Genomic DNA, 12,742 nt, shown 5'->3' on the forward strand with positions numbered 1-12,742 from the left:
TCCATATTTTCTATATGAAACATTTTTGTTGGGATATCCTTCTTCTAACGATGGAGACAATAATTTTAAAGTGGCTGCCTTTCAATGGCCGCATCCGCATCCTCTTGGTGGAGCTGGAGAAGTTTTAATGACAATTTATTCATCTCGGGATCATAGGTGGAGTTCTATAATAACAAGGAATGATGTCCTCGTCCCACCATCTCTAAATGAACGTGTATTCTATCAAGGGGCTTGGTACTGGCTTACGGAAAATCATCTCGTCTCATTTGATTTTGATTATGAGGATTTTATCTCTGTGGAGTTGCCGGTGGATGTCAAGCAAGGATTAGTCACTAGGTTTATTTTTCTTTGTTGTAAGAAACTAGCCGTTTTGAGTCTGTTTTCTAAAAGTTTCTGTGTATGGGTTATTGATAAGGATAGCGAAAAGAAGTCGCCTTGGAGGCTATGGTTTTCAAGAGATTCAACTCATGAGGTATTAGATGCAACTTGCGGGCGTTTGTCAGATATATATTCAAGGATTTTCTATAATGAACGGGACAGTGATACATTTATCTTTCAGACTTACGAGAAAGTGTTTTCTTATACATTTTCTACCCAGCAAGTACGAGTTTTGAGAACACCCTATAATAGTTTAGTAACTCTAGATGATTATGTAGAGAGCTTGGCGTTGCACAAAGAAACCGACGGTCATATTTTGAGATTTGATCCTTCCCAACATATGGATTTGCATGAAAATAAGGTAATTATTCGTAAGTTACAGTGGAGTGGGAGGAGTTTTTTTGGATGAGCTTGATTGATCTTAAGAAGCTTGTAGCCTGGCCAACTTTGGAAGATCATTGAAAAGATGTGAATGAACTTTACAAATATTTCCACTTTAGTAATATTTTATGACATATTCATATAAATATTTTGTAGTATTAATTTTCTTGATAATTTTGTGTTTAGCTAGTAGGTTTGAAAAGTATAAAGATCAAATTCGCTAACTCTCAGTTGATTCCCCACTCCCTAGCTATAGTTTGCTTAGCTTAGTACTTTGTTTATTAGAATATGTGACCGATATATATAAATATGTTGCCCATATGCCATCTAAGTTGCAATTCTAGACATACTCCGTATCAGTTTCTGACAATTCCGTCAAGTAACTTAATTTAATTTGTATTTAAAAGCCAATTTAATCAGATTAATTAGACTAATAATCTGACAATCAAAGCAACTTCTTGAAGATTGGCCACTTCTCCATCACTGTAAATCCTTTACTATTGCCTCCACTACTCCCTCTTATTTAAATTTCTGGTTTAATTTGTTATATATGATTGATTTAATTTCTTAGTTAGAGCCTACTACATTTTTAGAGAGAGAAAAACAAAGGCTAGAAGTTATTGCCGGCCTAGAGATTATAAGTAGGAGATGGTGGCAACTGGCAAGTAAAGATAGAGTAAATCAATTGGCAACTGGAAAACATTTAAAATGCAATTAAACTCTCGGAGGGTATTAGGAATCATGGTAAACATCTAAGGAATTTTTATTTCTGGGTGAAAAAAGGTCAAAAAAAAAAATTACAAAAATTACCATGGTTCCCAAAATTTCTCAAAAAACGTGGATTATAGCCTTCAATTTTGTAATTTTCTGACCTTTTTTCGTCCGGAAATTAAAAATTGCCGAGATGTTTACCATGGTCTTTAATATCCCCCTGGAGTCAAATTAGGTCGGTGGAACCATCCAATATGCCCTTAAACGGTCATTTTACCCGTTCACAACTTGCACTGATTTTGTAAACTCAAGCCTACCACGCACGTTTATGACAACATATAATGATCATATATGGTTTCAAACGACATTATATGACCCCGAGATGTATCCCTTAGGGTTTCAAGGCTTTTCGCCACCGTGCCTCGAAACCTCAAAATTTCCTAAAAAAGCGTGGATAGCCTTCAATTTTGTAATTTTTTTTGACCTTTTTTCGCCTAAAAATAAAAATTGCCGAGATGTTTACCATGATCCCTAATACCCTCCAAGAGTCCAATTGGGTCAGTGGAACCATCTAATATGCCCTTAAACGGTCATTTTACCCGTTCACAACTTGAAGTGATTTCGTAAACTCAAGCCTACCTCGGATGTTTATGACATCATATAATGATCATATGTGGTTTCAAACGGAATTATATGACCCCGAAATGTATCCCTTAGGGTCTCAAGATTTTTCGCCACCGGGCCCCAAAACCTCAAAATTCCTCAAAAAGCGTGGATTATAGCCTTTAATTTTGTAATTTTTTGACTTTTTTTCGTCCGTAAATAAAAATTGCCGAGATGTTTACCATGGTCCATCCCTAATATCCTCCGGGAGTCAAATTGGGTCGGTGGAACCAACCAATATGCCCTTAAACGATCATTTTACCCGTTCACAATTTGTAGTGATTTCGTAAACTCAAGTCTACCACGGACGTTTATGACAACATCTAATGATCATATATGGTTTCAAACGGCATTATATAACCCCGAGATGTATCCCTTAGGGTTTTAAGGCTTTTCACCACCGGACCCTGAAACCTAAAATTTCCCAAAAAAACGTGGATTATAGCTTTCAATTTTGTAATCTTGACCTTTTTTCGCTCGGATTAAAAATTTCCGAGATGTTTACCATGGTCCCTAATATACTCCGGGAGTCAAATTGGGTCAGTGGAACCGTCCAATATGCCCTTAAACAGTCATTAGCTTTTGTTCAACCTATATGTTTCTAATGGCTTTTATGATTTATAATTAAGATGATAAAGACATTAGACATATCAGCTCTTGTTAGATTCGCATCCAATAAGTCATTACCAAATACAAAATATTCTGCAGAAGATTATGCCATTGTGGGTTAGAAACCTAAGCTGCTTACTAAAAGTTGCTTACTGGTTCTCGTACTTCTTTGTTGCTATCTGATCTACTCGTACTATTTACAGACATTGCATTAGATGTCAGCATTCCATGGTTATAATTAGCTTATATACATTACGGAGTATCTTTTTACTAGTAGAACATGTAGAGATATTATTGTTTCATGTATAGATTTTTTATTTATTTATTTTTTTAATTTTGTTTTTTTTTTTTGACAAACAGTGAAACAGTAAATTATGATTCTTTTGAGCTTACTTATTCCCCAAGGTTTTGCACTTGTATATAATGTAAGTATGTGACACGTTTGTTACTCAAGTTTAATAGTCATCCATGGACAAAAATTAAATTTTCAAAATTTATTAGGAATCATTTGTAGTGAATTTAGAAGATTAAAGCACTAGGGAAAAAGAAAAAAAAAACTAAAAAAATAATATGAATGATAAATTTATGTCGAGAGTCTAATTGAGTTAGGATCGATGAAACTTAACGAGGCGTTAAATGCCTTGGGGCTTAAGTCAGGGGGTACTATGCACCAAAGGGCAGAGAGGCTTTTCCTTGTGAAGAATACCCCTCTCGAAAGGCTGGATCGAATGCACTTAAAGAAGTTAAAAGGCGATGATGAACTTGATTGTTGCAAGGAAATTGCGCTCATTGAAGCAAAAGTGAAGAAGTTGTGTGAAATTCTGAAAGAGACTCTTGACCGGACTAAGGAACGCGTTAAGAACAGGCAGGGGATGAGTTATGATGAGCTCGTTCGTGATCGTGAAGCTGATAATGAGATAGTTGCAATCGACATAGAAGGCGATGAAGAAGAGGACGACAAAAGAAACAATAATAATCCACTCAAATTGCCAATAGGTTCGGATGGGAAGCCTATACCGTACTGGTTATACAAGCTTCACGGTCTTCACCAAGAATTTAAGTGCGAAATATGTGCGAAATATGCGTCACCAGCATGGTATGCATTGCTTGGGTATCCCTAACAACAAGAGCTTTCATGAGATCACTCGAATCGATGATGCCAAGGAGTTGTGGCAGCAAATTCAACTAAGGCAAGAGTCTTTCTTATGGCAGCCTTATGTTGAGGAATATGAAGATGCCGAGGGTAACGTTTACAATGTTGAGGAATATGAAGATGCCGAGGGTAACGTTTACAACAAAAAGACCTACGACGATCTTGTTAGGCAGGGTCTTATACAGCTAATGTGATTCTTATATAGCTAATGTGATTGAACCTCTTATGGTATATATAAGATTAATTAGCTTGAGTCTGAATTTATCTCATGCTTGCATTTATTCTTAATTGGTTTCTAAGTAGCAGGAGAAAGCTCTAAATTCCATGGTTAGCCACCTGCTGAATTTGAATGTAATTTCGGCTAAAGCTTGTGTTTATTAATCAAAATTTAAGTTGTACGAAACTTTATAAAATTATGGTAATATGCAATCAGAATTATTTACTGCTATTGTTGAAACTTTATATCTAGGCTATTTATGCTCTTGTATATTGTATATATTCTCACGTAATGAGAAAACAACAATTCTAACTTTTTTAAAACCTCTTCACACTTCACTTTAAAATGGTACTCTATATGCATATCTATATCGATCTTAATTGTAAAGGCATGCAGTGCCATTAAGTAGTGATCTATGCAATAACTTACCATCAATTAGCGTAACATGTTCGTAGCCAAGCTGAAGAACATTGATAAATAGCAACTGCTACAACGTACAATACTGCAAAGATAGATAATTTGCAATAAGAACCAAGGCTGAGCAACTTCACAGTTCCTATATAAGCATATTGCACAAAAAATAGGAGCAACAATAGTTTAAATATAACTCAAAAAATAAATTAGCTAGCTAGATAGACCATGGGTCTCATCCATCAGCTTAAGTTTTTAAGTTTTTAGTTGAGTTGATCCATTAACACCCAAAAAAATTACCGATTCACACTATTCTCCTTCTTTGTGGATCGGTTAAATTAAAATCATTTCTTGATTCATCCGACTCTTTTTGTGGAAGGAATGTCAAAGTCTGCCCTTTCGATCCTTTGTTCATCACCAAGCTCTCCACATACGTATCAAAATATACACAATAACCTTGTAAAGAATCCCTTAAGTTTCGTATTTGATGATTCGTGAAATCATAAGATATCATGCTCACTACGTGATCCATCAAAAGTATGTTTTTGTTGCAAACATAAAGAATCCTTGTAGGAGGAGAGCGATAATTCTCAGAGCAACTCGTACTTCCATCCACGGAAAGCCAAAGCCTCAATGCCTCCTTTGCACCATCCTTTTCCAGTATCCATATACGAGTGGGAGTACTTTGCCAAGATAAACTGCAAACTGCTATTGAGTCACCGAGGAGGAAAGCATAAGTCCTACCTTCAATGAGTTTAATCCGAGAATCCGGAATTTCCAACAAGGTAAGTTCCTCAGTATCGAAGTCAAATCGAAAAAGAACTTGAGATGAATAATTAGCTCCAACCCAGTATAAAGCCCCTTGATAGAAAACACCCCTTCTTTGCATATTATCAAAACATGAGCTTGCGACAACAATCCCTGAATTAGTTTTTGTCTTCCAACTATGGTCGTTGAGCGAATATACAGCAATGGGTACTTCTAATAGTGCCTTTGAATTACGATTCCTTTCTAAAGCGACCACTTTATAATCATTACAAGGAGCATATCCAAGAGCATAGCTTGCAGGGACCAAAGGGCAAAGGGGAAGAATCAAAGACTTCCTAATAGACAGGTTCCACAGTATCAAGGGAGTTCGAGGGCCCGGGTACGACGAGTACTGCGGCCTCACCAACATCAACCCATTACAACAACCATAGAGAGAGTAAAATATAGAAGTTTCATATAATTGAGCACTTTTAATTAAGAGGCCTATACCACTCGTACTATATATTGTATAAGTTCTTGATCGTTTGTCAATATAAATCTCCCGCACTAATATACGATTTTTATTAGTATTGTAAACTTTAAGATGCATATTGATGAAATCTGACGAATCGATCATAGATCTCCAAGCTTTACAAACACATCTGAATCTAAGAAGGGTTTTCGCCGGCAGCATCGTCAATATCGCTATTATTAGATCCCATGGCAAGTAATTGTGCTCTGATAAATCCATCAATCACAATGAAAATTTGGCGAAATTTTTGTAGCAATAAAGCTCTTAAACCTCGGCAATCTTATAGCCTCGTTTAAAAAAGATATATATATACTCAATATTTGCAAAGAAGCAATTGTATTCAATCTTTTATACAAAAATAAAATTGATATTTTAGGGTTCGTTTGGCATCGCTGTGGTTTTCTGTATATGATATATGTCATATAATGAAACAAAAATTAAACAAAATTATTAAAATCATGATATTTTTGAAAACTGACAACAAAAAAGTGGAAACACCTTTTTCGTGTTTCTTGTTTTTAGTTTATTGTTTTCATAAAAACAGAAAATTGAAAACAAAAAACAATGTCAACAAGCCCTTATTTATTTATTTTTTTTATCAAGCTTCCACACAAGGCTTGTCAAAAAATATAATCCAATTTTTATTAGGCTTCCCATAATATATGGTTGCCTAAAACTCTTCTTCCTTACCAAAAAAAATAATGGATATATTTTTAATTAAATAGATACGGAGTATATAAATAAACAAAACAATTTACATGGCTTGCCAAAGATTTTAGAAAACTTTTATAATTCATGCTACTTTTAAAACCCCTAAAAGCATGCTCACATTTACTGAAGTGATTTGAGCTGAGCTAAACTGAACTGAATAGAGATGAAATGAAAATTTTGTGAAAGAAAGAAATTAAGAGCTGAACTAAACTGATTGGAGCTGAATTGAACTGAAATTAAACTGAAGTGAACATGCCCTAAATAGTCAAGAACAATCATCTTAATATGGTGACTACTGCTTTAATTAAAACCCCTAAATAAATCTAGAATACAAAGACACACAAACCCTCTTGCACGACTAGATGTGCACGGCCGACAGTAATTTTTTGCTACGACACGGGTGTGCTAAGGTAAATTTAGTAATCTACAATTCTAGCTTATTATAAGTTATTAAGTTATACTGTTATGTAAGCATGACACAACTTTCGATCTCCAAGTGGTCGCACATTTGACAACTTTCTCCCTAAATCACCAAAACTTGACCAAAGACCTCCAATTCTCCAAGCATTACTGGGGAAATTACTCAAGACATAGGATAGTCAAACTCAAGAGTTGACCAACCAAGAATCCTTTTCCAAAAGCTTCAGAATCATCCATGAAACTGACTCTTTACTACATTTTTTCCACATCAACCAAGTCTAATGCTCCCACATCAGTTCCCTTTCTTTGGGGTTAATGACCTCAAAACAGCTATTTATCGAGTATATAAAGATCCTACATGCAACCTAACTAGTTAAAGCTCGGACAGTCTCTTACTACTATATACTTGAACATACACTAGATCAAGTCATTGTCTTGTCAGGAAAAACCTAAGTACCTAACACAATTCATCTACCTTGGTTTGAAACTTCAGATTGTACTACTACAGTAGTCTCTGATAGTACTCTTGGTTACGTGCTGATTGCACAATAAAATAAACATAGGGGTAGCAAATGACTCCTTTGGATTTCCATTGAGAGAAATATCAATCCGTTTTAGTTTAGGTTTCTAACCCACGTGGCATAATCTTACGCAGAATATTTTATATTTGGTAATGACATATTGGATGCGAATCTAACAAGAGCTCATATGTCATTATCTTCTTAATTATAAATCATAAAAGCCATTAAAAACATATAAGTTGAACAAAAGCTAAGGGGAATTTTCCCTGAATAATAGAACCTAATACACATAAAACATATTGGACCAATATAATTTGAAGTGTACTTATAAATTACATTAACACAAGTACATTAACGACAAATGTTTTGCACTTAATAATTAACAGTCTAGCATAGTTGCATGTACTTGGACTGAACTGATACAGGCCATACATTTATCAGCCAAATATGACAGTCTTACATATGAGTTTTATGCATACATTCAAGATCTTACATGTGAGCTTAGACACGCACCAGTAAATTACACCATGGTCTGCAGTAGCAACAGAAAAAATTAAACTGAGCATTTAGCAACATCAGGCAGCGGGCGCTACTAGTATGCATCTCTGTAAAGAGCAAATAATCCAGTCAGTATCAAATTTTATAGTATCCCTCCCCACTATACGGTTATGACAATTTGTTCAAAAAAAAATTAAAGTCTATGACAATTAAATTGGTTTTAAATGCAAATAATGACAAAAGTAACAAAGAAAATCTGATAGCAAGCCATAAGCTCCATAATTATTACAAAGCTTCATCCTTATACCAATAACATTAGCACTTGAACAAACAACTATACAAGGCTAATAATCATGCAGATTTGCAATATTTTTTTTTATATAAGTAAGAAAAAGAAAACATTCGGAAACCCTTCTCACAAAGGAAAATACAGATTTGCAATCATATCTAGTATAAGAGTAGCATTATTATACCTAAAAATTTTACTAGAGAAAACCAACAAATCAAGTCGAACAAAGAAGAATGTATACATATACATAGTGTATTTGTGCCTTACAAATCACATTCCCCTTATCTGTATCTCATAAATACATAGGGAAGAAATCACAAATTCCAAAGAAATTTTCATTCAGTGCATAAGTCGTAGAAGTGTAAAACCCAACAGATTAGAAAATGAACAGTGTTGGATCCCGATTTAGAGGATGTGCAAAAACAAGACATGGAACATAACTTGAGTCAGAATTTATTGTATGGGACAGAAATGTAATGCAATCCAAAGGAAAAACAACATTAAGTATCCTTGAGCGATGCATGTCATGAATAGCAAAACATTAAAGCAAGTGTAATTTTTTTTTTTTTTTTGAGAAAATTAAGGCAAGTGTAATTACAGCAGGGTAAGCTAGCAAAATTTCATAAAATGAGAAATGCAAGAGGTACCTAGTTAAGTGCATCTGCATTTCTTATAAGTTTTAGGTCTAATATTCATTTAGTTTTCTGGGAAGTATGTCAAAGTCTACCCTTCAGATACTTTATACAACACCAATCTATCCACACAAGTAAGAAATGATATCTACTAAAGATTTCTGTTCCCCCAAATCACTCAACTCTACTGTAAGCTTCAGGGAGGAAAAAAAAAAGTGTATGGTAGAAACTAGCAATCACCTAGAATCTCTACATAGACATAGCCCCATTGATCCTCTCCATCCTCCTTAAGAAGACACAATGAAAACTATTAATGAATCACAGAGGAAGAAGACCAGTGAATGAAAACTATTAATGTAGCAAGGACTTTACCAAGCAGGGGTTCTACACTTTAGTCTCATTCTCTCAGAGTCTCGGGTGGGCTTCTTTATAGGCATCAGTCCAAAAGAGTGCCAACAAAAAAAGTATGATAATATGAAATATAGACTATTCAGAATATGAGCAGCTTTCATATGCACAGCTTCAACATTCAATGGCCAGCAGATGTGCGTTGCAAGTGTTTTTGCTTAAACATTCAATGCACAGATTTTGTAACTTAGAAATCAATTACAGTCTAGAGAACTTCGTGTTTTACACACAAACACTAGAATCTTGCAGTGGCAACCCTGACATACCTCCCTCCAAAACTTCATGGATTTACATGTCTCCCAAAAAGTATTCATCAAGCTTCCTCTTCCAAATACTTGTTGTGACTACTAGACTATTATGCAAATATTTGGGATCTGCTTATGGTGGTGAAGTGTTGCTATTTTCACGTTTCTCATTTTGGTATGGAGATAATATATTTAGAACTTGAAAGCCTACGCAGAGAGTCAAAGCTTAAGACTAAATCCGCAAATAATTAAGATCTTATATAGAACCTGTTTATCTAAGATACACCAGGGGTTTTCATTCACTCATAATACTCCATAGCACTATTTGCTAGATGGGTGATCAAGATAAGACTCCACTGTAAAGACTGATGCTTCACTTATAGGTGAACATCCAACACTGATGCCTCAAGAATGTGCTAAGCAAACTTCTTACTTGTATCATACTTAACATCTCACTAGCATTCTTATTGACTCAGACTTTGGTATTGATTTTACAGCACAAACCTCCAACGTTCAATTCTACTAATTTGGATCATATTTACATTGAGAATGCTAACACCAAGCCACCAACCTTATTTTCAAGACATGGATAGACAAATGATGACAAAACTAATTTCCATTTTACCCTATGTCACATCATTACCCCTGCCAACACTATAAATAAACAAAAAAAAAAGTAATTTAAGTCACGCGGGTAGCTCAACGCCAAAAAAGAAGGTCAACAAGGGATATCCGGCAAAGGGTAGCAACTTACAATATTTTAGGTTTAAAATGGCAATTAACAACATGTTTTTATTAGGTAATTTTCACAAAATCTCAACTTTATAAAGCAGTTTCTTACAAAGAGAATCCTATTCCAAATAATTTCTTTATTTAATTGATTTCGATTTATTTTTTTCATTGACAAAATTAACTTAACTACTTGGAGAGGATGAGTAGATTTTGGAAGGGCATATAGGATAGACCACATTATTGAGGGAGTAAGGTAAAGGGAATGCAACTTCATTCAATGATGGTTAATAGTATGCTTGAAGAAATTTCCACTTATTAACCTTTTTTCTTTATTTAGTTCACATTAACTACACCATCATCAGGTAAATGTGGTAAAAGGTTAGTTATATGATCCTATATAAAGACAAGTTCAAGAAATATCTATTAGTACAACAAAAGCAAGTCTTCCTGAACAATGAATTTTAAAGTATGACAAAAAACAATTAATATATCATAATGTGTATTTGACATATTTTAGAAGATGTAAGTGGGAAAAATAACATGATTAAGAGCAAGCATTACCTGTGACCTTCCAGAATCAGCCATTATCAACCCTTCATCAATTTCAAAGGAATAATGTTATAGTCTCACCAAAACCTTTGTGCAAAACCAAGCTTTCAACATAAGTCTGGAAAGAAATCCGGAAATTCATCATATCTTTTTCTTTCAGAATTCGTATTTGGTTGTTTGCAATGTCATAGGACATCGTAGCAAGATTGTTGTTCAACAAAAACGTATTGCTATTTTTACAATAGACAACATTTGCACATTCAAACAACTTGGAAGCATTTAAATGCGGCTCTCCCTTAAACCATAGCCTCCATGGATTCTCTCCGCCATCCTTTTTCAAAACCCATATGCAGATACTTTCAGAGGACATCAATAAAACTGCTAAGGAGTCACCATGGGCAAAAATAAGCCTATGAGTGCTTTCTTTCACAGCATCAGGCAGTTGCATAACACTAAATTCTTCGACATCAAAGTCATACAAGTAGAGCTTCATATAAGCTCCGGGTTTTCTGTGCAAATCATTATCAACCCAATATACAACTCCTCCACAACAAACTAACCCTCCTTCAGGGCTTAACCATGATATAGCCCACTTCGACACACTCACCGGATTCGGTTTAACCCTCCAAAGGTGATCAGCGAGTGAGTACACAGCAATATAGGCCTTATCATCACTATAGCTAGGAAGATTAGTCTTAACAGCAAGCACCTTATAATCATTACTAGAACGGGAAAATCCTAAAGTATAAGTTACATGACAACGACGAATTCTACTCCAACGAAGCTTAATAGGACAATCAGGAAGAAACAATGATTTTCTTATAGAAGGGTTCCACAATCGAACCGCATTCCAACCATAATTCAACAAAATCAACCCATTACAATTTCCAGAAATTGAATATGGTTCAGCCAATTCAGCAAGATCTGCAACCGTATTCAATCTGTCACTACTACGAATTGTGAAAAAACACCCAACGTCCACAATTCTTTGAATCGCTATCAGATGATCAATACTTTTTTGGGAATAATCGTAATTGTAACAATTAAGATGCAAAGAAATGAAATTTGAGGAATCAATGAAAGAACACCAAATTCTACAAACCGACCTGAATTTCAAAAGGGTTTTTGATGGTAGCCATAGCAAGATCTCCAACAATAATTCCGGCGGAAAATGGATGTCCTCCGACAATCTGTCGACCCTTGAGAGTTCCCTCTCCATACGACCCACTTCGGCGATTGAACTCATAATTAAGCAAAAGAGATGATGATCTGAGAGTGAGTTTCAGAGTTGGTACTCTTTGGTATAAAAGGGGGAAATTTTTTCTATCCGTTATCTTTTGGGGGCAGTTTCATCTATTCATTTGACTAGTTGAGTCTATAAGTTACTAATTGACCCAAAGTTTGGTTTACTTCCCAAAGCAAATGGCCAATTAGCTACTCTATCCCTATTTTTTTGCCCCATTGTCCAAACATTTTACCAACTTTGACCATATATTTTCATGTTCAACAAAAAGAAATATAGTCACCTGATATTTTATTTGATTCATTTCATTGTAAATATAATTAATATCAAATTTTTATAATTTTTACGTGTATGGAAATGGAGATATAAACATTTTAACACATGTTTTGAAAACCGTATAAAGTCAAATGGAGCAAAAATAAAGGGATATAGAGGGTACAATACAATGGTATAAAATTTAGCACCCTTGCGACATATTAGTATAAAAATTAAAATCGATAATATATTGATATTAAAATTAGTAAAATGTGACAAATTGGTATAAAAGTTTTATTAGATGACATATTAGTATAAAAATTAGTAAATGACGATGATTAACCTTTATTCATATCAAAGTAAGCGTGTATCATATTATTTTTATATTCATTACTTTACTTTTTATTTTATTATTTCTTAGTGTTAAATATTGTTTA

The 12,742-nt window shown here is 34.5% G+C and overlaps 2 protein-coding genes across 2 annotated transcripts; both read right to left on the reverse strand.

Annotated features, from left to right (window-relative positions):
- Nucleotides 1-4,827: 4,827 nt before the first annotated feature.
- LOC110700879 (F-box/kelch-repeat protein At3g23880-like) lies at nt 4,828-6,021 on the reverse strand. Its single transcript, XM_021878462.1, has one exon. It carries the CDS (start codon nt 6,019-6,021, stop codon nt 4,828-4,830), a length of 1,194 nt encoding a protein of 397 aa, XP_021734154.1.
- Nucleotides 6,022-7,764: 1,743 nt separating this feature from the next.
- On the reverse strand, nt 7,765-12,154 carry LOC110700437 (F-box protein CPR30-like). Its single transcript, XM_021877977.1, has 2 exons — nt 10,820-12,154; nt 7,765-8,059 (listed from the first exon to the last, which is right to left on the reverse strand). Exon 1 carries the CDS (start codon nt 12,051-12,053, stop codon nt 10,863-10,865), a length of 1,191 nt encoding a protein of 396 aa, XP_021733669.1. The 5' UTR covers nt 12,054-12,154; the 3' UTR covers nt 7,765-8,059; nt 10,820-10,862.
- Between the last annotated feature and the right edge of the window lie 588 nt (nt 12,155-12,742).

This window comes from Chenopodium quinoa, unplaced genomic scaffold, assembly GCF_001683475.1.
Source record: "Chenopodium quinoa cultivar QQ74 unplaced genomic scaffold, ASM168347v1, whole genome shotgun sequence".
NCBI lineage: Eukaryota > Viridiplantae > Streptophyta > Magnoliopsida > Caryophyllales > Amaranthaceae > Chenopodium > Chenopodium quinoa.